We start from the raw sequence: 27,321 nt of genomic DNA on the forward strand, positions 1-27,321 counted from the left end.
CCCCATCTATATGATCAGGGCTCCACTTGGCACTATGATAATTTTATATAAAAGATTTCTGCGTGCCATCACTTATCTAGTGTAGTTTTAAAAGCTTAGTGGTGCAGACTTTAACTGACTAGGCTTGTAGTACAGTACATAATTACAACATTTGAAATCAGCTCTCTTGCTGTCTCTGCTCTTTGTTATGGGAAATTGTATGTAAATGTGAGTTCTGTCTTGGTTTCAAGTCTAGTGTTGACCATGGCATTGTTTTCTGTTTTCCACTGTATCTGTAAGCCAGCTTTGAAACCATATTAATGGACCGTACTGTGAAAAAAATCAGGATGAAGATAATTCTAAGGATTCTAAGAAGCTAATTTTAAGAAATGTTTCTAAAGAGTTTATCTTGTATATAACATAATGAGCCAAATGCTAATGTCTCAGTAAGAAGCTAAATGGCCAGTGAGGTTTGAAGAAGGAGCTACTTTAAAGAAAACAGCCTCATAAAGAGCAGGAAGGCAGCTTGATAGAAATGGATGGTATAAAAAAGAAAAAAGCACAACTTTGTTTAAGTTGCCTTTCATTGATTGATTGTTCGCTGACAGCTGCTTGCTAAGAATTGAGCTGCAGCCTGTAGCTCCCTTGCATCCATTATTACATGTGCAATTAAACTGATAACAAGAATGAAGTGCATGAACCAAACTGCCTTCCAGAAGAGGGGTTCTTTCTGTTGGGATTGACCAGGGTGCATCAGCAAAGCATTTTGGGGAAGTTTACTGGTCTCCTGCACTGGTAGATCTGCTCTGAAGGTAACTGGTCACCTCTCTCCCAAGCTGTAAGCAGCATCTTGGGAAGCATTCAATTCACATGGACACAGTATGGTTCTGTTTGGAACAACAAGGAGGTGAACGTGGTACTCTTAGTTAGCCTTGTTCCCTGGGTGAACCCACAGTTGGATCTGCTTATTGTAGTTACATATGTTTGCTGCTTTTTATCCCTTGTGAGCTGTCTTGGCTCTGCAGTACTGACAGAATGAGCTGGGTCCTTCTCCTCCTGGTAAATTGCTAACAGAATGAGTCGTTCTGATTTGTCCTGATCAAACACTTCTGTGCTTCCTGAATGAAGACAGCAGGTTGTACAGGTGCACCTGAGGACTTAATATGGTGTGCAAAACTGCCAGAAGAGGGGGTGTGCGCCAGGAGGAAAGAACCCAGCTTGACTCTACAGTCAGGTTGAGATGGCTGGATTGACTGAGACCTCTGTTTAGCTGAAACCTTTGTGCACTGGAAATAGAAACCTGAGCGAACATCACGGCCTAGCATGCCTTTTTCTCACAGAAACTTTCTTTTTTGAGGGGATAGGATTACACTTTACATAGAGGTGAGGTCGCCACCTCATAAACTAAACACTAACATTTACTTTGTCACCCAAATTGCTCTGTCAGTTCACATCCAGCCTTTCACTTAGCCTTTCTTCTTGAAGGCTAAATTAAACTGTTTTAATGCAAACACACTAAAATGCCTTGAGTTGTTTTTCCGTCTTGGCCAGTTTGAATTTATCTTTCCTGTTGCATGTAAACATTGGTGTGGCACGGCTCTTGACATTACGTCGACTGGTCTGTTTGTCTTCAGGAGTCAGCTCATCATTTTTCTGTGGACAATAAGGCCCCGACCAAACTAAACCATTAACAGAACTTTCTGACCTGAGGCCTGTGAAGCCTAAACACGGTCTTGGGTGAATTAATATGTCTACGTTGTACTTCCCTCACAGGCTTTGCTTCTTGTATGCTTTTAATCCGTATATCATAACTGTATTGTCTAACTGTCCATGATCTTGTCTTCTACATGCATGGCTTCATCATTATCATATGCTACTCCATTCATCCAGGAGCAACTGAAGGTATGACAACCTCTTTATATATTCAGTAACTTTGATCATGTTGATGTTAATGGCGTCTTTCATGTACATCTTAATTCCAAACAGCAAAGTATAGCTGTCTAGCACCGAAAAAGTTTGAGGCTTTTTTGGTTGTGAAAATCGGGTGAGAAAAAGCTCTGGTGAAGCACATTAGATGGCAGTCTAGAAACTTGGTTCTCTTGCATGCTTTGTCTAACAGCATTATGACTTGCATGTGTAGCAGGGTTTCCTTTGAGGTGAATGCCTGACTGGATATGTCCTGCTGACTGGAAACCTTTCATCCAGAAAGTTGTGTTACCAGGGTATCTTGGTAAATACACTGGTACTTTGTTCTTTCATGTTTGATGGCTCCCACAAAAATAAGTAGAAGGCTCCCTTGTCACTTGATCTGGAACTATCGAAGTCTCTCCTGGATCGCTTCTCTTAAAAAGGAGAATGTGAATGCTGAGTGATGACTATATGCCTCAGGTTCAAATACTATATAGAGGTTGCTATAGCTCCAACATAAAACAAATCTAGTGACTTCGATCTAATTTCTAGTTAATATCACATATATGATGGACTTGTTCTTTGTAAGTGGTTTTGGGGATTAAGGTGCCAGGAGATGGGGCTACCCAAGGGTGGGAGGGAATGGAAGAGTTGAGCTTGAATCGTATTCCTACTTGGCGGTTAGTAGAGGACTTCATAGAGTTAGTCCAGCACCCTCCAGAAGCAGCAAATATTAGAGGTTTGTACTTAATCACTTCAATCTTTCCAAGAATGAGACTTGGAGAATCACTTGAATCAAATATTCTACTGACAAGCAAAAAAGTTTCCATCCCTAAATAGTGCAGAAAAAATTGGCATCATGTGTTTTTTTTTTTTACCTTTGACTGGGCCACTCTTCTCTGCAAATGACTTTGGTGTGCCTCTTTCTATTTTTGGGTCAGCAGAAGATGGGAAATGCATCTCTAAACCTTTCAGGAGTAGAGAGAGGCTGGTGAAGTACAAACCCCCATTTCCTAAAAATAACAAAATGGAGAAGCGTCTCTAATAAACATAGCATAAAAACACGTGGCAGCCTGAAGCGGGGTATAGGTATACACACACTAGTAGAGAAGAGAATATTTATCTCTTATATAATAAAAATCTCCAGTATAATTACCTCTGTTTTTAGTGCTGTTGGGATTGTCCAGTTAAATCTCCACTAGTCTATTCCTCATTCTCAAGTTTAAAACCTGTCCCATTAACATTAAGTGCTGGGGACCGAATTCCTCCTTGGAGGGCAGGGGAGTATGCATGTGCATGCAGTTGTGACCCATTCTTCAGTGTACAGCATGTTTCTTTGTAGTGGCTGGTGCACAGTGGCTGTGAGTCTACTACAACCACTACCAGGGTAGTAACAAAAGTCCTTGCTGGCTCCCAGGGGTGGCTAGATGGACATACGGCTCCCACGGAAGTCCGTGCACAGTTGTAAGGAGAAACGCATGATCCTTTCAAAGCCTGCCTCTGCTAGTTGTCTAAAAAAATCTTGGTTCTTCAAGTCTCAAAACCTTTTCAAATCTCAGTAAATGCTTTTTTAAAAACTGACTTGATTTTTCTCCCTGCTCCTGACCTTCACCCTGAGAGAGGTTTTCTTTTCATTATTTATTTTATGGCATCCTACAATTTGCAATAAAAATAAAGCTTTTAAATTAAACATGCTCATGTCTTTGATTACTATTTCTCTTAGGCATGTAAGACTTTTAGTAGTAATAACAACAAAGTGTGGATTAAAATTTCCCCATTTTCTCTAATATCAGCATGCAGGAAAGAGCCTGTGGCTGGTTACAAGGGTCTCTGACTTTCAGTGCTCCTGACAACTTAGACTTCATGGAGACTGCCAGCTGTGCTAACTGTATACCTCGACATTAGAGGGATTCCTTTTTGCTCTCCGTCTGAGGATAAAAACTTACTTGATGTTTAGCTGGAAATGATTTCCCCAGTACTGAGGGAACATGAGAGTTGCACACATTTTTTTAGTTTATTTTTTTTTTGTGCTGCTGCCTTTTTGAAGTCCACAGCTTGTAGAACCATGAATGAACGCTTCTCCAGAAAACCCTTCCCCCCCCCCCCCCCCCCCCCGGTATTTCTCTGATTTCAGTGGGTAGTGGGGATCATATTGATATTGCATTCCCTTCTCTCCATTGAAAGGTGGATGAATCAGTGGACTAAGCATTGCATATGAAATGCCTGGACTCACTGCAGCCACAGATCATAATTCCAGCAGATGAGTTAACCCTTTAAAAGTGTACACAGTTACATACAACTTAGTGTGCATGCAAACCAGAGACCTTAAAACCAAGGGTCCTGTCTGCTCTGTTTGATGTAGCCACAACACTTCCTGCTAACGGGCGATTTTTACCTTAGTGTTGTCCAATAGCAGGCACTGATTTATCACTTTTTACCCCAGAGGTGGTTGCATTTTAGTGTGATATAATAGTATTGGCCGAATATAAAATGAAGGTCATGCTTTGCTGTAGTTGTATGTATCATCTGGATGAGACTTCTGGACTTGATACAAAAGGAACCTGATTCCTGGTTTTAGTCCACTAGAGCTGATAGTGGACAAAGACTTTTGAGAGCAAGGATGATGAGTAGGGTGGGGGCCTTTGCTGTCAGAGTCCCAAAGGATTAATGCCTTGATTTACTGTCTGTTGCCAGGAACTCTATTACCCAGGCTGCCATCTGAACCCGGGATGACATTACTTACCATCAAAATTGAGAAGATTGGTTTGAAAGATGCCGGTCAGTGCATTGATCCTTACATCACAGTTAGTGTAAAAGGTAATTTTTTCTCTTGCTTTCACACTTTCATTTCTGCTGCACTTGGGGAGAAATGCGTTCGACAGAAACAATATTACACTTCAGTGTGTGGTGATAAACTTGTTGAAGAGCTTTACTTGCTCTCTATTAATAGTAATACTTTACAAAGCTGCCAGTTTATCAGTGAGAAGATCGATTTTTGTTTTGATTAGCATCCTGGATCTCCCCATCACTGGCCATCCATCAGCCAAAGTTTTGGAAGTGATGTGCTCTGCTCTGGGTTTTTGTGACCACATTCAGCAGTCAAACCCTCTGCTTTAGTTGCTTCTAAATGTGAAGTCTCTTCCATGTAAAGATGAATGTGGAGCCCAAATCCTGCTCTCTCCTACACCAGCATGCAGTCGTACACACATGCACACTGTTTCTCTCCATGAGCTGCTGAAGATGCAAAACATTTGTGTTTAATGATGAAGCTGTGACTCTTCAGCATTATTCTTAGATTCTAATTACGCTTCATGTCCTATCTCTCACCCAATTAGTCTCTGTTAATTGGTTGTTTTGTTTCTGCCTCCAGCTGGTTTAGAGATCAAGCTTTGTGGGGACAGTGGCTACAGTTAATGTCTGGCAACATCCACTGTGGCTTAAATCAAGCATGAAAAATGGAAATGATTTCTGACCATTATCAAAAAAAAAACCAAAAAAAAAACCAAACTGCTAATATTATTCTAATGGGTACTGAAATTTGTTCTTAATTCAGGAGCAAGTATCCTGCAGACTTTTTCTGATCTTTTCTGCTTCACAGAGTGTTATATGGTACCCATTCCTATTTATATAGCTTTTTACAAACATGAAAACTAGTAACTGCTACATTTCAGAATTAAAAAATCGCTGGTAGGAGGTAGGGGACTATGCATATGTGGTAGGCAAGCTTTTTGTGGGAAATCTTGCTTTGACTTACAATGTACATGGTGATCTTTTCCTGAGCTCCCCTGAACAGAGAATACCAAGCAATGTTGCATTCAAGGTTATGGTGCAGATATGTGGTAAGTAGGAGCTGTCTGTCATGCACTTGGATGCCCTCCAGGGACACTAAATTACCTCTGCTAATTAAGGAGAGGGGACATGGGTTGTCTTTGTACTTGAATTTTTCCTCCCCACCCCCCGAAGTTTCAGGGTAAGAATCTATTCTGAAAAGTAACCAGATTGCCCTTCGTTAATAAAAACAGTGCGTCTTGTGCCATTGCCTTACTGTGTCTTTTCTGAATTGGTTACGTTTATAATTTTTTTACGCTGGAAGTTATTGTGTATACATAATATACATACATAGAGACATAAATGGCCACCAGTCCCAGTATGGAGTCCAAGCATCCAACCAGTATCTTCTGGCTGGCTCATCAGTAGTAGTGGATCTATGATTTATTTATGAACTATGCTGCAGTAGTGACCAGGTCTCCAGTCAGGGCCTCAGTATGCTGTACATACTAAAAATGGCAGTATCTGCTCCAGAGCATTGTCTTTCCACATGATGAGACACAATAGTGGACTGGTTTTAAACTGGTAGAAAGGAAAAGAAGAAAGGGTGAGAGATCATGTATAATAGTGTGCCCATTCTAGGCACGGTATGCAGCAGTTTTGTCAGTTCTGGCTTGCACCTGAACAGCATGCTTGTTAACTTGTGCTGACTGACCGAATGAGCAGAATCCAGCTGGCTGTCTCATCGCTGCCTGGCTCTGAAGGACCTGTAGGAATGAAAAATAGTGAGCACTGCTTCCTGTCAGTACAACAAGTGGAACTGACTCTGATTACATATAAGTGGCGGTCGATAGAAAAGATGGTGGCGTCTGACAGATGTTAATTTAAAGGACTTGGATCTGATTCCCAAGCCTAGCAATCACACCTCTTGCCATGCCACGTGTATGGCAGGAGGTGCGATTTTGGGGATTGGGAATTGGATCTCAATTGTGCCGTGCTGGCTGGTGCAGGGAGCAAGCCGAAAGCTGTATGCCCAACGGTCAGTTAATCGTTGACTGGTTCTGGGGATCTACTGTGGCAGTTTGAGCCAGGCCCCAGCGCAGTCCTAGAGCCAGCCAATGATCTGATCGTCAGCCGGCAGGGACTGCACCAGGACAGGTTCTGGCCTGCATGCCGTCCCCCTACCACACATACAATTTTGAAAATGTGATAAAAAAACACCCACAAAATTATTGCACGTATTTTTTTGAGAGAATACTTTTGTAACATTTTTCTTGTTTTTATTGCACCGTTAATTGAATGAATATGTGGTTAGGTTGCTATTTTCAAGATGTGATTAACTGGTCAGTCATGTCTTAGCATCTGCCAGGGGCCTGTTTCTAAAAGTAGAACTTCTAAAGTCTGTGTGTCTATGTTAGATAGAATTTTGGAGCACCTTTCAGGTACTGAGAAGTGTCCCCAAAAGGAAGTGGGAACCTTTATTGACAGTGTAAAGAGAATGTCCATTCAAAATAAAATGAGCGCAAATGGTTCTGGATTTTGACCTTTTAGGAAGGTAAAGGAATAGTGACTGTGTAATGTTCTAGGGGATATTGTTGGACCAGGAGATATCTGGTTACCACTTTGCAAATTTGAACAAAAAAACATTTTTAGACCGATCTCTGAAAGATATTAGATACAGGTTACAAGGGGGGCGGGGGTGTGTGTGTGTGTGTGTGTGTGTGTGTGTGTGTGTAAATGAGGCTTTAAAAAGTTTTCAGTACTTGGAATCTAAGAGTGCTATCCTTTTCTTTCCTACAGATCTCAATGGGATAGATCTCACCCCTGTACAGGATACTCCTGTGGCTTCAAGGAAAGAGGACACATATGTTCATTTCAACGTGGACATTGAGATCCAGAAACATGTTGAGAAACTAACTAAAGGTGGGTAGTAATAGCTAACTGAGGCAGTGTCCACCAACCAGCCTTCAGTGTTGTGAACAGAATTCAGTTCCCTCTTCTGCAGAGGGGCCAGGTCCCAGCTGTTCTGCTAGGGTAGGGCTTAACAGTCATACAAGGGTGTAAAATAGAGCTTGACATCATGTCTATGTGCTGGAAACCATCAGCTGACTCCTAGGAATAAGGAGGAATAAAAGCCAATAAAAGTGCACTATTCTCCTCCACTTTGTATATAGATCCTCTTCGTCTTTCCATTCGTCTAGGTCAACAATGGTACCTAGCTGTGAGTAAGAGTTGGGGGGACAAGTGCATGTGAGTAATTCATGAAGAGCACACACCAACTGCTGAAACTTCCTTAGCCTGACGAAGGGTTTTTGAACTCGAAAGCTTGCTTAATAACTATTCTCCAACTATTTGGGTTGGTCTAATAAAAGATATCAAATTCACCCAAGGAACCTTGTCTGCCTGTGAGTAATCCTAGCATTTTAAGAAACATTATTTTTTCCCTACAGAATTGGGTGACTCGAAGTAATAGAAGTGATTTTCTTCGGTATATGCAGAGCATGTTTGGTGGTGGGCATATTTTCACGCTAAGCAATCTATTGTAAGGCAAGAGCTGATTTTTTTTTTTTTCTATGTTACTTTTTCTTACTCTAGGTGCAGCTATTTTCTTTGAATTCAAACACTATAAGCCTAAGAAAAGGTTTACCAGCACCAAGTGCTTTGCTTTCATGGAGATGGATGAAATTAAACATGGAGCAATTGTTATAGAACTGTAAGTGACTTAGTATGCAGTTGGATCTATGCTGTAACTGCCAGTGACACATGCTGTAGAGCAGTGGTTTTCAACCTTTTTTTTTTTTTTTTTAACCAGGACCCATTAGTAAAGATTGATGGCCAGTCCTGACCCAGTAAATACTTTAAGTAGAAAACAGCCCCAGGCCCCAGCACCCCCCAGAGTGGAGTTAGGAGGTGGGTGGGTGGGTGGGTGTAGGGTATGGGGGGGGCTAAGCAGCCCCTTGTAGGCTGGAACTCTGTTAGCTTACAAAGGAAAACTTAGTTTTCCAAGTTTTTCTCTTTTAAAGGAGAATCCATTTTTCAAGTTTATTCATGACCCTTTCATATATTCTTGCAACCCATTTTTGGGTTGTGACCCACAGGTTGAGAAACGCTGCTATAGTGGAACTGGATTGCAGCACAGTATTATTGGCAGATGCCTCCAGTCCTTTCTCACAGCCTTATGGCTTGATATAGTTATTAATTGCCACATCTGGCATAAAATACAAGTTCCTCTTTGTCTCTTCCTGAACTTTTTGTCATTTTATTTTTATCTTCCTTAAAATACAGTTACCAACCCCAGTGTTTGGTTTAGAAGTAACTTGACAAACTGGAAAGAAGGTATCAGGTTACATAGGCGTTCTGCATTTTGAACTGTAGGTAAAGCCATTGGTTCTGATTCTGTCAGCATATTAAAAACCTATTGACTGTAGCACAGAACTTCTTTGAAGGGAATCTCTAAGGCTTCAAATACAAGAATAAACACTAGACATTTAAAACTGTTAGATAAGTTACCTACTGCAATACCTCAGAATATCAGCTCGTTACTTTTTTTCTTCTAATTGGACGAGGGAAGCAAACTGGCTAGTTTGACTTCTTTTTTAGTCTAATTTGCTTTCAGGTGCTGGATTTGTCACTGTCTTACTACTGTAATGAATGGCATAAAAACACTGTGGGGCATGAGATTTTGCCATTTTCTTAGCAACAAGAAAAGGGGAAAAATGTTGCTTACCACCTGGAAGAGGAAGATTTAGTTGGCAGTTATCCGTTGCAAAAGGTCATTTTAGGACTGTAGCTGTCTTGCTCTTCCAGATTTAAAAATCTAGTTCCAGAAAAAAATTTCTGAGATGAAAATTCCATTAAAAGGACAGTCTCGGAGGGAGGTAGGGAGGGAGAACTAAGAAGTTTCTCCAATGCTTTTATGATACTCCTATCGCATCTATGTCATGTGAGGAAGTGTTTTAAAATACAAAGTAATTATAGTGGGAAACCTCAGATAAATATAATACAAGCATTTTGCAAGACCCTCTTCTAAACCTAAATGCTTGGTCCAAATTAGGATCTTTAATAGGTTCCAGATTTGTTTAAAATATGGAGAAAGGCAATGAAAGAATATTGGGCAAAGTAAGGTAACAGAATATCATGGAAAGTACTGCTGGGGGTTTTTTCCTCCTTCACACAGACTCTTAATTCATTCAATTTCAGCTAGCTCCATCTTGTGCTGAAGTATTCCAGTGAAAATGAAGGATCTACATTGAGCTGCTCCATATCAGCTGTTTTCATATCATTGTTGATTTGGGTCAGTACCCTTCTGGGTTCTTGGCATACTGTGGCAGTGGGATTTGAGTATTATCAGAAGCACGCAAGGATGGTTTTATTCTCAGACATTAGTGCTAGTCTCCAACTTTTTTTCTTGTGGTTGCAGGTACAAAAAACCCACTGACTTTAAGAGGAAGAAACTGCAATTGTTGACCAAGAAACCACTGTATCTTCACCTCCATCAAACATTGCACAAGGAATGACCCTTTTGTGAGACTTCTATGACCTAAACCACTTGCTACAAATCACAGTATCTCTGCATTTGTGTGTTTGTGTAGCACACTCATCCTTCAACAGGCAGGCCAGTGGCTGTACTCATGCCAGGAGGCCAACTGGGACCATCATATACTGCACAGTAATACCACAGAGTCAAATGTCAAGCCCACCCTTTGAGTACAAGTTTATTCCTGTACCTTCTGGATACAGGTCTTATCCCAAGAGTTCTAAAGAAGCTTTTGACTGATTTTCTCTGCATAATTGAGCTGTTCATAAAAAAAAACAAAACAAAAAAAACCACTGCAAACTTCAGTTTTATACCTTACCATTGTTATCTTTTCCCCCTCAAGTGCTACTAAAGATGGAAGGGTGTCCCTTTTGCCAAACCTGATACAGCAATAAAGACACGGCAGGTTATGTAACCCGTTGACATTTTGCTGTGCTATTGCAGCACTCTCATCAGCATATGAGTTCTCTCTTTGGACTGATTGGGAAGGTAGGGGGAAGTGATGCTAGAAAGGGAGTTTTCAAAGATAAATGTTAGTGCTGTGCCTGAGAGAGGTTTAAAATAGGGAGGATCCTGGTCAAAGAGAGACTCAATCCAACAAAAAAATGCTACCCTAGCAAACTTGTTTACAAGCCTTATTTTCTTATCTGGCTCTGGGGAGTGAATGATGAGCTGCAAAGGAGACAACCCAATGATGACAACTGATTTCTCTCAATCCTGTTCCTGTAGTAATTTGATATGCATCATCTGGTTTAAGTGACTTTCAGGTAAAACTTCCATGTTAAGTGCTAGAATATAAATGCTGATTGCTCCCTTCAACAGCTAAATCTTTTTTTTTCTTCCCAATACTACTTTCCCACTTCCCCTAATAAAAGTGGTTGGTAAGGGGAGATATTGGTTTGCTACACGGATTTCAGTGGTAACAGAGTTGGTCCCCTAATTGTCAACAAGCCCAAATTATTAATGGCAATCTGGCTAATTCAAGCTAGTGACTGAAGATGTACCCTACATCAGAAACTGCTGTTTTTCTGAAGCTGATTGTGGATCCTCGCATACCTCTGTATGCAAGTCTGGATATTTACCTTGACATTACCTTTTTTTTAATCCAAGTAGGTAGATAGGATTACCATTTATTTTCTATGTTATTGAGATTCATAATGTAATAAGCTGCAGGTCATTGGCTTATTATAACATGAATATCTGCATCTACCTTTTCCCTTAAAGGGAAAGGTATAGAACCCATTCAAACCTTTCATATATTCAATGAGTGGAATATTTAATGCAGTACTTTAAGGTCTGTGCTTCACGTGTATCTTAAGTAGCGCCTCCATACACTTCGCTATGTTAACAGAAGACCCAGCACCAGGACAATGCAGGGTCAAATGTTAGCTTTAATAATGTGGATGTAAATATGCTAGTCATTCTTTTCCTTCTCTACTATGTAACTAGCTCTAGAATACTGTTTACAGTGAGTAAAATGAAAAAGATTTCACACTGCTCGTGGCCTACTCAGCTGTTTGCTGGAGCGTTCCTTTTGGCCTATTGAAGGGAACTGAGACTCACCAGGTGGTTAAAAACAGGGTATGTCTGAAGTTGGAAGCTGAAGTTTCATCTTGTCTTCTTCCCTTTCTGCTGTTCTGGCATAATTGTGAAAGAATTAACCTCACCGATCAATTATTTTGCAGTTTTCCCAATGCCAAGCATACTTTACTGGAATTTCACTAATGGTTGAAGAGCTTAAGTGCAGTTTTCTTTTCCTGTTAACAGTTCTTAAGGGAACCCAGTTTTAACCTTTTAGAACAGAGTATTGAGCTGTAAACACAAACACTAAACTGGTGATTAATTTAGTTTTGTTATAATACGTGTAAATAAATAGACAGTGGTGTTCTTCCACTGCGTATCTAGTAGCATTGGAAGGCTAAATGCTCACTAAAATCACAGTATCTTTTGGCTACAGGAATACAACTTTTCTTTCCATAATACAAAAATATGTATAGCCCCAATCAAGCAAAGTAATTGGTTAACCTCTAAGAATATGAATAAACCCAGTTAAGTCAATGGCTGTATTCATGTGGATCAATGTTCTGCTGTGTCCTGTAGCCTAGTAAAGGTTCACTGTAAAATGGGAGCTTGTTTCTGTGGTGTACGTTCATGCATCAGAGTACTAGCACAGGTTCATAACTAGTAAATGTTCTGGTATTTGCTATGACCATTAATCACAAGGGAAGATGGACAAGTATATCTACTACTGCCTTCAAAAGGGGCAGGGGATCTGCTGTTTGGGCTTGTAAATCAGCTGGTACAACATAACTGTTACTACTGCAGATTCCTGTAGATATACCAGCCACCTCAATTGTTGTAAAGTAGGATTAAAGTTGCAATGGTTTTGCTACATTTGATAAGGGGGCACCAGTTGTTGCATCTGTCTCCTTCTAAACTGTACTCACCCCTCCTAAGAATTTACTTCTAAAGCATTTAATCTTTTCTTAAATGGGAGAATCTGTTGAAGATGCTAGCATTGTTCCAGAGGGAAAAATAGTAACTTTTAAACTTGAAGGAGGTCACTCTCCAGTGCAGGTGTCTATGCAAGTTAATTAATTTTACTGGCTAGCTAGCCAGTCTATTTAAAAAAAAAAAAAAAAAAAAAAAAGCATTTGAACTACCTTTCTAGTTAAACTACACTAATAAATCTTTTTCTCAGCTTGGAGAAATACTCATACACTTCCTTGTGTATTTAACTTGATATTCCATGTACTGTGTTTGTTTTAATAGGATTATAGCTTTGTATTAACTAATTCACACTGGGTGTCTCTATTGCATAGATGTCACTTGTGTTCGCAATTTTTTATTCTTCATGAGCTGACTTTCATTGAAAAACTCCCCTTCCCCCAAACAGACTGTGGCTTGTCACGAAACAAACACAGGTTTGTTTATATTACGTCCAACAGTTCTGCTTTTCATCTTAAAGTCTTCATACACAGCAGCATAAAGATTGTATGCAATACCTGAAACTGAAGTCAAATGGCTATTTGCATTTTGACAGAAAAGTTGTAGTATAATATTTAGTTTGTCCTTTTCCATTATGTTTGACATCCTGCTTGTTGTTCTGCAGTTCTGGTTCCTTTCTGACCATCAAAACAAAGGACTAAAACTTGCTACTCAGTGCAGCCAGTACTAGTTACTGACCATGTTGAAGTACACACTTTAAATAAGAAAGTAAAGTAACATTGATCATCAACCTTACATTGTCAAGTGAAATCCCAATTTTTTTTTAAGTACATAAAACTGAACTGAAGCAGTCTGGTCTGTTGCTTTTTGTTCATCAAGTTTTGGTCTACAAAAACCTGGAGTGAAGTAAAGCTTACTGATGATAGGGACAGTGGCAAATATTCCAAATTTGAAATACTGCTTTCTTTTTCAGTTGTCTTGTTTTAAACAAAATTAAACTCTGCTGCACAACTAGCTACTTAGCTAAATGACTACACCCACTTCTTTGGGTATCCTTCTGGGCACAGGTGATGGCCAGCAGCCTTGGGGTTAGAGGCAGAAGTTAAGGGGCACCACCCTTTATAAACAGCTCGTTAACTAAGTTCCAATTTCCAGTCTCCTTGTATTTTTGCATCTCACAGAAGCTTCAAAAGCTACAGTTCTCTTGCAAGCACATTAGCTTTTTAAGTGCTGTCAACTACCACTAACATTATAATGCAGTTGTGACATGCATCAGTGGCTAACCAGCTTTTTTTTGTTACAATGGCAGATATTAGCTGATGATGAGAAGGGACATGCTCTGAAAATGGAAGGTAATATGCAAGCAAATATAGAGGTTCTCTTGACAGTAATTGACCTGGATCTAGATTCTTACTGTAAAACAAGTTATGCAATTCATATTTAGCCTTGCTTACAAAATAAGCTCTTGTTCAAGAGATAAGCCTAAGGTATTTGAGATGCAAGGCACCTGGATAAAGTTACACTTATGCTCCAGTTAATGAATCAGTGTCTCCACGAGCAGCAATTAACTTGGGGCTAGAACAAAATCTTCAAAGGGTAGCAAAAACCATTCTGCTGTCTTTATTAGAATCTTCTGAGTACAGTGTAATTTGTGCACCTGATCAAAGATCAGCCACCTGAAAAATATGTACACTCTATATGTAAGCCAATGGGCTACAGTAACTGCAGGTTAATAATGTGATGGAGAAGGCAGATAGGGTAGCATTTTACTTAAAAAATTATTTCCACAGGAAACGTTCCGATTACATATTTCATGAAATTAAGTCATCACCAACTGGTTACATAGGTTACATTTAATTAAAACCAGCCACACAGGTACTTTTGTATTGCACATTTAGAGCTGCAGGTGGCCCACAGCTGTAAGAAGCAGGTTCAAGTCCATCACAAAATGATTCTTGCAGGCCAAGTTTAAAAGTGATCATAAATGCATATTAAATGTTGGTAGCAACAGGGGAAATCCATCCTGCAAGTATTGTACTATGCTGAAACCAAGTCTAAAGACCAAATTAAAAAGGTAGTTCTCCTTTGACGCTACTGAGAAGTCTCACTGGAGGAAAGGTGCTAGAGTCTATTCCAATGAGCTGCTTGCCAGAGATGCAAGTTAAGGTTTCTGTTCTGGGGGTTGTGTGTAGTCCCTTGAGCCTGCTGGTGATGGTGGACGCAGAGAGCCTGGTGGGTAGTCTCTAGGTCCAGCTGGAGGCAGGTCTCTGTTTGGAGGAGGAGGGGGATAGTCCCTTGGACCATGTGGGTGTGGGGGTAACCGTGGTCCAGGAGGATAATCTCTTGGGCCAAGAGGGCCCAATGGTCTGAAAGGAGGGGGTCCACGTATATATCCTCTTGGATCTGGAGGTGGCAGAGGACCAGGAGGCAGTTCTCTCATTCCTGGTGGGCCAGGTATGTAGTCCCTTGAAGCTGGAGGTGGTGGGAGAGGACCACGAACTAGAAGGAAAGGAAAAATCTGAATAGTTGAACCACCACTTACAATCTATTAAGGTACTGATTATCCCTTATTGCACTTGTTGGGGGGTGAGGGCACCAGCATTTCATACACATACATACTCTTCCCAATTTCAGCCTGACATCTTCAGAAAAGGTGTGGAATTATGCATAAGAGACAACACACCCATATGCATTGCAGGCTATAACTTCCATCCTGATGAGTTTTTGCCAACTAGTTTCCTTTTACATTTTCAACTGCCACATCACTCTTGGGCAGTAAGGTAATTGAGGTGGAAGCAGAACCCTTAAAGATGCATTTAAAGAAAGGTTTCTCACTGCTGGAAGAGGATGTGAAGGAGGTACTACTGACAGGAAAAGGGCAGGGCCAGAGAAAGTCAAATTCCAGCACAAGGCAGCGTATGCATACCTAAGGGCAGAGGAAGGGGTCGAGGCCCATAGTGTCCACGCAGAGAAGGTGGTGGTCCAAATCTAACTGGTGGTGGTGGAGGTCCAGTCCCCGGAGAATTCATTATGGGTGAATTCCCAATTCCAGAGAAAGGGGGGGGACCCTTCGGCCCTGGATTAGCCTGTGCAAAATTGGTTTGAATCTTGAATGCATAAAATTGTAACAAAACAGTAAAATCTCTGCCCCGAAACGCCCAGAGTTAGAAGCAAACGGCAAAGAACAAGTTGCCAGGACTCCTAGTTCCCCTGTGCAATATATAGCCTTAAAAAGTGGATACACACTGGTTAGTCCACTCAGGACTGCACACATGTTAACATGCCTTTGAGATAATAGTCTCTACCCTAAAACACAATCCAATCAACTCCCAGTGCTTTTTATTCCTTTAAAATGACCCTGAAATTATATGGCAGTGTTCCTATAGCACTTAAACAACAAATCCCCACTCCCTTAAAAAGAGGCCTGGATCCTTATATACTATATTAGGCATGTATACAAGGTCCTAGACACCACAGATGTAAGATTTCATAAGATTATTCACCCTTAATGTAAGTGTCTGCATGCAGTCCTTAAGGCTGCAACATTGGTAAAACATCTGCTATGTAATCAGACAGTGGTTCTGTGTCTTTAAGTGCATGTTAAAATAAACCTTTACACAGAGGTACAACCCATGGTTAGTTCTGCAGAGCATACAGAAGTTTAGAACACCATGCCCTTTATTCCGTTCTCCAGTCAAAGCAGGGAGTAAAAACCAGCACCGCATCCAGCCTCTTAAGTACTCACTGCATCTGTTTCAGGAGATGAGGATGGAGCAGGAGATACATAAGGGACTTCAGACTCTTTGGGACAGTTTTGCTTTTTTGGTGACAAATAATGACAGTGAGCAGGATACAGACAAAACAGAACATGATAACAGTTAAGAAATAGCAAGTATGGCATGTTACATAAATACTATCCAAACTATTCTCTCAGCTGAACAGAGGAGTTCTCATCTTACCACTCCATCCAATGCTGCGGAGGGCGAGGAGGTTCTGGGCCCACTGTTCATCAAGGCTGCTACCGCAGGGCCAAGATCTGGAAAAATAGTCCAAGTTCCATGTTACTGTACTGCTACATTTGGAAGAGGAGCATGGTCTATCAAATTCACTGTTGGGTAACCAGTGACATGGTTGACAGACTGGACTGCTAGGTGGTTGCAGCCTGTGTAACTCACCTGGAGCAGACATTCTTCCAGATAACTCCGGTGGCCTCCTTGGTGCTGGAGGACCATCCACCATGGAGCCTTAAAGGGAAACATGCATGAGGCACATGCTTTTTTGTTCAATTTACTATAAAACAAACATCCACATTTATTTATCACACCTCTCATTATTACCACTAGGGAAAGAGTGAAAACTGAGGCAGTTTCTTCTTCAACCCTTTTATGCCAAGAGGCTAATTCTCCCCAATGACCCAGCAGAGGAAATGCAAGAAACTTAGTTGACCGACACATCAGAACCACCAAAAATAAGTAGATTTCAAAGTGTTTCCATATGAAGTAACCCATAACGTTACATCTTAAGTTGATCTTCACTTTCTGAAGTGGCCCCTAAAGTACATGTGAACAGAGCCAGCACTTTCCACCATTTTCACCTGCACAAAACGTGTCCTATGTATACAGATGCATTTACGAGCATCCATGACAATGCTGAACAGGCAAAACTGGATTGCTAGCTAAAACCAAGTCTACTAAAATCATTACTCTTGCCACATTACTCTTGTGGTCTCAGTAATATTGATAACTTTAAACAATTTATACTTGGACTAACTTACATAAGGAAGATAACCTGCAGAGCTAAAAATAAAGATTGAGATGAGTCTGGAAGCTGGTTCTCGATGGGTTTCTAGGCATTTTTTGTTTTGCTAGGGACATTCCAGACTATCATTCTGACAGCACAAGTTGTATCCAAAGACTTTCGAAGGGGAAATAAATGTAATTTAAAAAAAATGCATGACAAAATGCATTCCTGCACCAAATGCCCCTTCGCTTGTCTAAAGAAAGGCATTTAACATATGTTACACTTCATACCGAGGCCAGAGAGAGAGCAGATGAAACAACCAAGGCCAGAGAGAGAGATCAGATGTTACACTTCAGCATTCCTACACCCACAGCATCCCTGAAGAAAGAAGTGACACTGCTTACCGAATTCACCTCTTGGACCTTCCCTTCGAGGAGCAGAGAGGGGCCGTACAGGAGCTTCCATCATGGGTGGAGAAGGAGCTCCACCACTGACAGGTGATGGCCCAAAAGAGCCATCTCGGCTTAGTGGACCTGCATAATAGGTGGAACAATACTCAGTCGTGATTTCAAAGTTCATGTTACTCTACAAATGTTTAACAAGCCCAGGACTACAAAACCTATAGGGAAAGAACAATATTTACCTCTTCGTGGTGGGACTTGACGGTCAGGTCTGCCAGGAGTTGGTTTTACAATTAATGGCCTTTGAAGCATTGTGATTTTTTCATTCACTTCTATTAATCTAATAAAAACAAAATAAAGCACCTGAGTTCAAACAATTATTCTAAGTATACTTTGTTACAGTGTAATGCTGTTAAGGCATCCTAGCCCCAAAAAAGTTTAACCTTTCACAATTAAGAATATAATAGTTATGTGAATTAAAAAAAATATGCATCTCAGAATTTCAAATAATGTGGGTGGCATCTGTTCTCTAATAGAGTTTCTTCCTTCTTGGACTGAACATTGCTGAACATACTGGACTGGGCTATGTGAATAGCTTGTTACATGCTTACTTTTGTCTCAGATTGGCTGCTTCTCTCTTTTCTTCTGCCAAAGCTCTCTCTGCAGAGCGTGCAATGAGCTATTTAGGAGAAAAAGGAAAAGCATGTAGACAGGAAGCTGAGGACACTAAGAAACAGAATGACTACAACCCAAAGTTGAAATATATTTAGTTGCAAGTAATTCAAACAGCTGGCAAACTGCTGAGTAAGTTAATACTCTGACAACTTAGGAAACATGGTAAAAAGTAAGAAAAAGCAAAACAAAACAACCAGTCCCCTCAAAGAAAAAAACAAAACTGTCTTACCCAATTGTCATGGGCCTTCTTCTCATGAGTAGCAATCTGAGAGTTATTAAAAAGAACAGTGTGTTAGCTTGACCGATATTTAATTGATCCTAGACATCAACATGTGTCACAATGACATAGGAAGCCGACAGTGACCAAAAACCAGTGGGTAGGAACAACTTACTTGGTTTTTATAAGATCTCTCTGTTTTTTGCAATTCTTCCTCCATTTCCTGAATTCTTTGCCTGTAAAATGACAGGTTAAATTCAGTTTCCCCAATATCCAAAGTTAGGACATAACTATAAAAACTGAAATTACTTGTAAACTTTCACTTCCTCAACAGCCAACACTGCTTTTTCATCTGCAGCAGACAATTTCTGCTCCTTCTCCTGACGCTCGTATTCCTCTTGAGTCAGCTTCCTGCAAAGAAAAACATTACTTCACCATGCTACACATCCCAGAGCAGTGGAGGCCAACATTTTTGGCAGGCATGCCAAAAATTAGCACTGCATCAACCTTAAAGCGCCACTCTGATGCCCTTCCCCTGTCCAATTTGCTGCTCTGCATTTTGCCTGCTCTGCTTTCCATCCTACTTTCTATTGTGCTGCTTGACCTTTCCCTGATCTGTCCTGCTGCTTGTGCCATTTGTAGCAGGTTGGCCACCCCTCTACTAGAGCATACAGATGAAATCTGGAAACCTGGCCACATCCACGGTGAAGACAACATTAGTAAAAGGAGTATAAGAAAAGAAATACAGTAGACCAGAATATTCACAGCCTTCCAAGAAAGACAAGCAAATCAACCCTGGAAAGGATCTCAAGGCACTCCAGGGTGCCACAGCCCCCTGATTAAGAATTACCGGTTTAAAAACTTGGTAGATTCAACCTTACCGGAGCACAAACTGTTGCTGCCATTCCACAAGAGCCTAAGGTTTTTGATTATTCTTCATATAACTTAAGCAGAGCAAAGGAGTTAAATAATCCATCTTAAAAAAAAGGAAGAATGGGAAACAGTAACCGCCCTAGTGAACCTTGTAGAAAGGGAATTTAAGGCTTACTTTTGAAGTGCCATCTCTTTCTGCTGATAGAGCTCGTTAAGAATCTCTACTTTCTGCTGTAAAGTTTTACAATCATTTTCAAGTCGACTTTTGGCTGTCTGTAGCGAACAGGAATCATGTTCTAGTTTTTTTATTTGCTCTGCAAACAAAACACACACATGAGCAAACAGAAACCACCACAAGCAAATATACTAAGCCACATAAAGGGGCGTTTTATCATCCATTTTTACATCAGAGATAGTATTTTTTTTTACTAAAGTAGTTCTTTTGTTGAACCTACCTTCTAGCTCATGTCTGGCTGTTATTTCATCACTCAGCTTAGACTGTAAGAGATTTCTGTCTTCTTCAACTATAGATAACATTGTTCTAACCTGCAGAAATGGAAACAGGAGTATTTTACAGACCTAGACATAAGTGAAAACGTGGCAGTATTTTAGACAATTTACTGAGGTATACCCTGGAAACATCCATCATCTGCTTAATCTGATTCTTCATCTTCTCACTCCGGCTATCTACAAGAGAAAAATAATTTTGTTTTCTTTTGTTGTATGCTTTCTGGTAGAGTTCCCCCTGCCCCGAGTGTTGCTAATTCAGCTGCTTGCCCTATTGTTTACAAAACCTAGTGTCTGAAATAGCTCAGTTGAAAACTCTACATTGAGGACCCTGGAAAATTAAAGCACAGCAATCCTCACGTTTAAAGAACTTGCAGAAAATAGTTATTAAAAATGTCTGTTGTTGTTAATAACAACAACCACCACCATCATAATAATTATAATCATTATTATTCTTGTCATTGTAATATTACAAATATTATGGTTTGAATAAAATCAGAACATAACTAATTTTTAAAATTAGTAAATCGTCTTAAAGTATGGTTGATCAGGCAGCCCAGACAGCGATGAGAATGGACTCTGACAGAAAGCAAAGGACAAACTTCATATTAAATCCCGAGTCTCAAAGCACCACCTTTTTTGTAGTATTTTATTCTAATTATTTAAAGTACGTGAGCTACCACATCAAACCTGCTAATGTGCATGGCAACTTTATAAACAGCTTAACTTTACAAAAAGTTTGCAGTTACTACATTCTACAGCTTACTTAAACAAAATATTTCCCAAACTTCCATTGTCAGTCACATATAGCCTAGTCCTTTCAAACTTTTTTTTTTACAACAATGATTTTGTTTAGTTAATATTTTTCATTTCCTCCTTGCAGTTGCCGATTTAGCCTAGTCTAACTTCACATTTAATTGATATCCTTAGCTTCACTAACAATATAGATTCTCAGGTAATGTGCAACAGACATTTTAATGTTGAAAAAAACTTTTAACATCAGATTCTTCCATCTCTTCATTATCACTGTCCTATAGCCAGCATTTGAAACAAATTTACTAGTTCCTAAGGGCCTTTTCCACTGATCCAGAGAAGTCCTAGGTTCTGACTTCCTGTCCTACCACACATACTTAAATGCTAAACACAAAGTTAGTAGCTGCTACTGAAGAAAATTGCTTTTCTTAACATCCAGAAGTTTAGAGTTCCACAGTTCTAACGGCATAAGACATTAGGGATAAAATGTCAAGGAATGATTAAGGATTTGGATACCATGTACTGAAACTTGTGAATGGATAGAAGTCAAAATGGTAACCTAAATAAGCTATTTGGAGGTCTGCTATATGTTGAAATGCCCCATATTAGAAATAAATGCAGTGTAGCAATGCGAAGGTGGAGAACCTTGGTTTTCTGAAGAGTATGAATTATTAATCTTAATATCCTAGCTCTAGCAATATGGTTTGGCATACAGCTAGTGTGAAGTGTGAACTGACCAATGATCATTTCCCCCTGAAATTACAAGACAGCCTCAAGCATAACACAAGCGCTTATAACTCTCTTAACTGGCATGAATTCTGCACATCCTTATGCAATATGACTCCTCATTATCTGTATGCTTACATACGGCACACACAAGCCAGCCGTTCAGATTTCCGTACCTGGCAGCTCTCCATTGGCCAAATCATCTCCTGCATCCCATCCATTTCCTTCTCCTTTTTTGGCCTCAGACTCAGAATCCATATCCAACTGCTTCAACTGCATAATGCAGTTAGTCAACACCTAATCAAAAAATTAAAAAGGAACATTAAATAGAACACATTTCCACTTTTTGTAAAGAATTTGGTCATTCAAAACACATGGAACACTTGAAATGGTTATTTTGTTAGCAAGAACTTACTTCAATTTCATTTTCTTTGTAGGCAAGTGCTTCTTCTATGTCCTTTTGAGACTTCTGATATAGTTTGATCTGCTCACTGAGCTCAGCATGCCTCTCACTCCAGCCTTCTGCTTCTTGTAGCAGCTGAAAACACAACAAGAAAAATGGGATTTCAGGCTTTATTTTAGTATACTACATAGTAAGTCTATAATCAAAAGCTTCCTTATTGCCAACTGTGTAGCTGTAACTGGTCACCAGTGAAAAGAGAGCATTAAAATTAACTTGCCCTTGACTAGACAAAAGAATAGATTATTGCTGGACTACTTGTAAGTTTGTGCATTAGAAAAATTTCTGCAACTTTTAATTGTCACGTAGTTGTGCATATGTAATATTTCTTTACCCATCTAACATTCAGCACTAGGGTTAAACTGCTCATCTCCTTCAAAAATATTAGAAGCTAAAAGCAGGTTATTGGCATTCTAGTTGCACACTAATTATTCCTGTGCCAATTCCAAATACCAAAGACACAGAGAAACAATATATAAGCTTCTACCATCCGGCCACAGGAAACATGGTCACTTGGGTTTCTCTCTAGAAAGTGGCAAATCTTTCCTAAGACTTCATGCAGTCTCATCCCTAAACAACGTTAACGTCTGAATTGTCACTTCTGATCAGGGACTGACCATCAATACAGGAACTGGTTCATTACAAAAGCTGCATAACAAATTGGAATCATCTGTTGGCAGTATTCTAAAAACATCTCTCAGTTTGGGCTAATTATATACCAAGAGGTTTGAGTTTTATTGTTCATTTGGATCATGCGAGAATGGTCCACTCAAAATAAGATATTGGTATTACAAGAAACGTTCTGGGAGAAAACAACTGAGAAAGGTTTGGCATGTCAGCATAGAAACAGCACTTGAAAAGGAAAAATTTAAGATTTGTGGGAATTTGCTTAAAAACACTACTGGTTTATTCTACATTTGTCCACATGAAACCCTGCAATCACAAGAGAAATTGATGTAGAACATTCTCTCCCACTCTTTTAAAATATTAAATTTTTTGTAGTCTACAAAATTTTACAGCACACAGGGGGAAAAACAGCAACCCTGAAATACTTACTTGCTCCTTCCTCTTTTTGAGTCTACCATTCTCTTCTTGAACATGACGAAGTTCGGATTTCACTTTTTCTTCACTTAATTTGGCTTCATTAAGAGCTACCTGCACCTTAAAAAAAAAAAAAAGTAAACAATTCTCAATTAAAGCCTGAAGCCATCTCATTTAAAAACTGGAACTTTGAGAAACGGAGGTGTTTTACTAGATTATAGAATAAAAAGTAATATATTTATAAGTAAAATAACCCCCAAATCTAGCAGATTAGTATTTAGACACTTTTGGTACAAGAAACTGTTTTTCTGAATGATAAAGGATGAAAAATCAAGACTGTGATTTACCTCCGTAAGCTCTACAGAGTGAAGCGTAATAACTTCTTGTAGTTTCTCCAAAGACTTCTGCATTTCTAAGATCTATGTGAGAAAGAATTAAAATGGCTCCATGTTACCCTGACACTTGGAAGTTAATTCACTTGCTATTTAACTGTATATTTTTAAGATAAGTAAAATACTCAAAACAGCAACGAAACAGGATTTTCAGGGCCAACCTTTGGGCAAAATGACAGCACAACATATAGCAACACAAGATGCAAAGGGATAAAAAACTGTCTGAGATCTCATTAAGATCCTTGCTGAAGGCCAAGGAGTTTCAGACAGAATGTCTTGCCTGAAAGGAAAGTTGAAGCTTCTTACTTACTCTTGTTGACCAAATGAATGACACCAATGAACCCAACGACACATGAGTTTTTGTCACATTTATTAAAAAAAAACTGATACGTGGAAGATTTAGCAATGGAAGAGTCACCTTCACGTATGGCTATATAGTACAAGGCAGCTGTTTCTACGAGCATATTTCAGACATACTGAAACCTCAGAAGAACCATTGCTCTCAGGGAAATTTTTACAGTTTTGGCCATAAAGTACCAGACCTACCAAAGGGTCAAAAATCAAGACTAAGAGTTCAAGTACATCAACCTCCAGCATCATGCTGAGGCAGGCCAAACCTATTGTGCATACATTAGCTCTTGAGCCAGAAAGAACAGTGTCATATTAGCACAGTTCTTCTTAAAGTGTCAAGCTTATTGGCATACAGACAGTGCTACACTAATGTAATTATGCTACTTCTTGCTCAGGAGTTGACATGTGAGGAGCAGGGGAGGCTTGTCCCAGCATGGTGGTGGCTTGCACCAGAGGCATACCTTTACAGAACCTCATCAATGGCAGCAAATAGAAGGCTCTAACAGTAAGGAGAAATATCACAACTTTAGTGTTGATGATTACTGAAATGACTAAGATTTCAGCATGTCTGCTTCCAGCTGAACCCAGGAAGTATGGCACCATCTGAATATGGTCGATAAAAACTTTGCAAAACCAATGCAAATCCTAGTTCAATCTGAGTTCTGGAAGAAAGCTAATTTCTGTTCCATTTCTGACTTTGTTCACCCAGCTCTTCTTATTTCTACTCTGTATAAATTTCAGGTACAATGACCACTGCTCTAGCCAACAGCCAAAGTTAAAATAAGAGTGACTACTATTTTCTTACTTTGTCCTGTTTTTTCAGATTCTGCTGTCTCTCTGTTTCTAGCATTTTGTGCAAGTTTCCCATTTTGTCATCTAACAGATGATTTGTTTCTTCAAGTTCCTTGACAGTGTCCTGGAATAGGAACAATTCATAACCAGTTAAAACAAGCTATTTTATTTTAATACATATCATAAAAAAGTGCAAATTGCTCCTTGCCTTAAGCCCTGCAGCTTCATGTGAGAGGCTAGTGTTCTGTTGTTGAGCCACCTTCACAGACTCCTTGGCTTCATTTATCTAGTTGTAGAAACGGATACAATTGACAGAAATATGTAGTACAGATGACAGAAAAATGCCCAAACATTAACTGCTTGATTTTCTGTACCGTCATGCCAGCAACAGAAAATTAATAAGCATGAAACAGATGTGTTCCAAATTACCTTTTGATCATATTCAGACATCTTTTCTAAAATTTCTGTTTTTTCTTGTAGGAGATTTTTAATCTTTTCAACAAGTTGCTTTTCAGTCACTAGAAAAAGAAAACAAAACAAGCCTGCAATTTCACTCCACAGCCTAGAAGAAAATTAAGAACTGCCATCACTGAGGAATCACTTTCCACTCAAGACAGTCACCCTTTCCTACAGAATGAGCACGTTCATTCTGGGGCAGTTTAAAGACAACAGGAAACACATAGCTAAAACATGCCAGTTGATATATAGCAGGCACACCTGGCTCTTGTGCAAGTCCCTGGAGATGGCCCTGCCAGAGGAAGTATGACCAAAGAAGGCTGCAGTTGTGTGTTCAAGGGGATATTTGTCTGTTGGTGAACACTACAACTGTACTGTGGCTCTCACTTATGTTGCCCTTAGACTTGAAGAACTGTAACCAGCTCCTTGCCAGGTGGGCTCTCACAGCTGCACTGAAACTGTGCAAAGGATGTAGGACAAAAGTTTAGAGTGCTTATGGCTGCAAGGCAACACTACAAGCAGGGACAGCTTATAAACCAGAACGTGGCTTTGACAAGCTTGAAGGAGATTATGTGATGAAGTATTTGTGATAAAGCAATCACCTAGAGAGGGGTGAATTTGCCTCACTATCTAAACCAGCTTGCTAAAATTACCTTGGTTCCAATGTTGAGTATTAATATTAGTTCCCTGCTAATCACTGTAACACAACTATCCAGCCAGCAGGTTTATCCCAAGTTCCAAACCACCTTCCACATCTCCCAAAGTGGTCAAAAAACTCCAACTCTTCCCTTTTCAGCTCCCCAAACCTACAACTTCCTGTAAAAATACTTCTGCAATGCAGTTCTACATCTGTCCTGCAGAGTAGGAAGCATCAGTTACTGTTTCTCTAACTCATGGGCTGCAATTCCAACTCATCATCTCTTCAGGTCTATGCAGGAGGTTTTTGGTAAAGAAACCCTACAGTCAGTAGCCACATGTATACAGTCTCCCCAGTGTCCTACTTTGCAGTAGAAAGATGCAGTGTAGCAATGCTTTGCAACACTGAGGTGCTGGCTTCTCCACCTGTTTCCTCCCTACACCAGTTCTATTGTTTTTCTCTCTGTCTTGGTATGTTACTGGTACAAGGAAGTTAACTAGATTCTCTAGATCTAAAGCATAGGAATCTACTTGAAAAGAGATTTTTACAGCTGCTTTGTTCTGTATGATTGCTGCAGAAATCATGTGGCAACCAGAGGGAAATGCTAGGAAAGAACCAAACTAGATATAGTCCCTAAAAGAGGACTTTTGTTCTATATTAGTAAGAGCTGCACAACTGGAAAAAGCAGGACTGTCAAACATTTAACCTGGGTTTAATATATTTACAACAACTGAGCACCCTTGAAAATGTGAAAAATGAATGGTGCTCTGAATTAATATAAACGTACAGTTCTCAGGGAGCCTCTGAAGTTGCTTAACATTCAGCTTTATACTCCTCCTTTACTTGAAGGCACAAAGGAAGCCATTAAGGTAGTGGCTTGGATGAATACTCTTTGGGTGAGGAACCACATTTTATTTCATATTTTGGCAAGTTACACATGCATTTGCTATGCTACTTAAACAATACTAAGCATTATCCAGGGTATTTTATCTGAGCATATATAGTGTCCTATGGCACTTTTACATGTGCTCTGGGGATGGATGGGGGGGCACTTTATTTAGAGCATAAATTGCCTCCACATCTTGTGTATCAGCACCCCCACACTTAAAAATGGTGGCAGGGACGCCTGAACTAAAGCTCATTCGATACACGAGATGCAGAAGCCTGCTGGTGCACAGTAATTGCCATGCTCCAGCAGACTCAATTAATCAAGTCTGCTCCAACATGCTGCAATTACAGTGCGTTGGAGCAGCCTCTGCGCTTGTGTACAGGCACCCCTGGACAGGACCTGACATGGAATTTATAGATATGATGAACAGAAGATTCAGCTTTCTAGCACAAAGTAACAAACCAGCAAAACAGGTCAGATTTACCTCTAGCAAAAGCAGCAATACTTCACGCTTGAATTGCATCCAATTTAGGACAGCATTTGACATGTTACCAGCAGAAAAAAGGCCTTCAATTGATTTGCATAAGCTGGAATTCATGGCTCCCTTATCCTTAACATAGATCCATGGCTTTCAGAGAACAGAAGCTCTGGTACACAATGCTTCCTCTTAATTCAGATAACCAATACATATTTCTTAATATGAAGCATAAGGGACCCAAAGACTACACGGGACCCCATGAACTTATGGAGGCCTTCCCCTAGCACGTGCAA

General features: G+C 39.9%; 2 protein-coding genes across 6 annotated transcripts in view; one reads left to right on the forward strand and one right to left on the reverse strand.

Moving 5' to 3' along the window:
* The window catches only part of AIDA (axin interactor, dorsalization associated), a 56,097-nt gene extending 42,606 nt beyond the window's left edge, over positions 1 to 13,491 (forward strand). The window contains exons 7-11 of one of the 2 annotated variants that reach the window (XM_014598032.3): positions 1,870 to 1,881; positions 4,582 to 4,704; positions 7,456 to 7,578; positions 8,251 to 8,368; positions 10,076 to 13,491. In XM_014598032.3, coding sequence (XP_014453518.1) covers positions 1,870 to 1,881; positions 4,582 to 4,704; positions 7,456 to 7,578; positions 8,251 to 8,368; positions 10,076 to 10,172 — 473 coding nt within the window. In that variant the 3' untranslated portion in view covers positions 10,173 to 13,491. The remainder of the gene's footprint in view (positions 1 to 1,869; positions 1,882 to 4,581; positions 4,705 to 7,455; positions 7,579 to 8,250; positions 8,369 to 10,075) is intronic. The other variant, XM_014598033.3, reaches the window with a different exon arrangement.
* Positions 13,492 to 14,244: 753 nt separating this feature from the next.
* Positions 14,245 to 27,321, reverse strand: part of MIA3 (MIA SH3 domain ER export factor 3) — a 34,277-nt gene continuing 21,200 nt past the window's right edge. For 3 of the 4 annotated variants that reach the window (XM_014598064.3, XM_059717665.1, XM_019483142.2), the window contains 21 exons: positions 24,998 to 25,086; positions 24,777 to 24,854; positions 24,582 to 24,692; positions 23,381 to 23,452; positions 23,049 to 23,153; positions 21,948 to 22,070; positions 21,709 to 21,829; positions 20,178 to 20,233; positions 20,002 to 20,092; positions 19,722 to 19,860; positions 18,983 to 19,084; positions 18,849 to 18,909; positions 18,686 to 18,721; positions 18,393 to 18,460; positions 18,024 to 18,121; positions 17,785 to 17,913; positions 16,816 to 16,884; positions 16,600 to 16,676; positions 16,386 to 16,457; positions 15,567 to 15,726; positions 14,245 to 15,139 (listed from right to left, as the gene is read on the reverse strand). In XM_014598064.3, the coding sequence (XP_014453550.1) occupies positions 14,802 to 15,139; positions 15,567 to 15,726; positions 16,386 to 16,457; positions 16,600 to 16,676; positions 16,816 to 16,884; positions 17,785 to 17,913; positions 18,024 to 18,121; positions 18,393 to 18,460; positions 18,686 to 18,721; positions 18,849 to 18,909; positions 18,983 to 19,084; positions 19,722 to 19,860; positions 20,002 to 20,092; positions 20,178 to 20,233; positions 21,709 to 21,829; positions 21,948 to 22,070; positions 23,049 to 23,153; positions 23,381 to 23,452; positions 24,582 to 24,692; positions 24,777 to 24,854; positions 24,998 to 25,086 (2,195 nt within the window). In that variant the 3' untranslated portion in view covers positions 14,245 to 14,801. The remainder of the gene's footprint in view (positions 15,140 to 15,566; positions 15,727 to 16,385; positions 16,458 to 16,599; positions 16,677 to 16,815; positions 16,885 to 17,784; positions 17,914 to 18,023; positions 18,122 to 18,392; positions 18,461 to 18,685; positions 18,722 to 18,848; positions 18,910 to 18,982; positions 19,085 to 19,721; positions 19,861 to 20,001; positions 20,093 to 20,177; positions 20,234 to 21,708; positions 21,830 to 21,947; positions 22,071 to 23,048; positions 23,154 to 23,380; positions 23,453 to 24,581; positions 24,693 to 24,776; positions 24,855 to 24,997; positions 25,087 to 27,321) is intronic. The other variant, XM_014598065.3, reaches the window with a different exon arrangement.

Source organism: Alligator mississippiensis, chromosome 1, assembly GCF_030867095.1.
Source record: "Alligator mississippiensis isolate rAllMis1 chromosome 1, rAllMis1, whole genome shotgun sequence".
In the NCBI taxonomy this organism is placed as follows: Eukaryota; Metazoa; Chordata; order Crocodylia; family Alligatoridae; genus Alligator; species Alligator mississippiensis.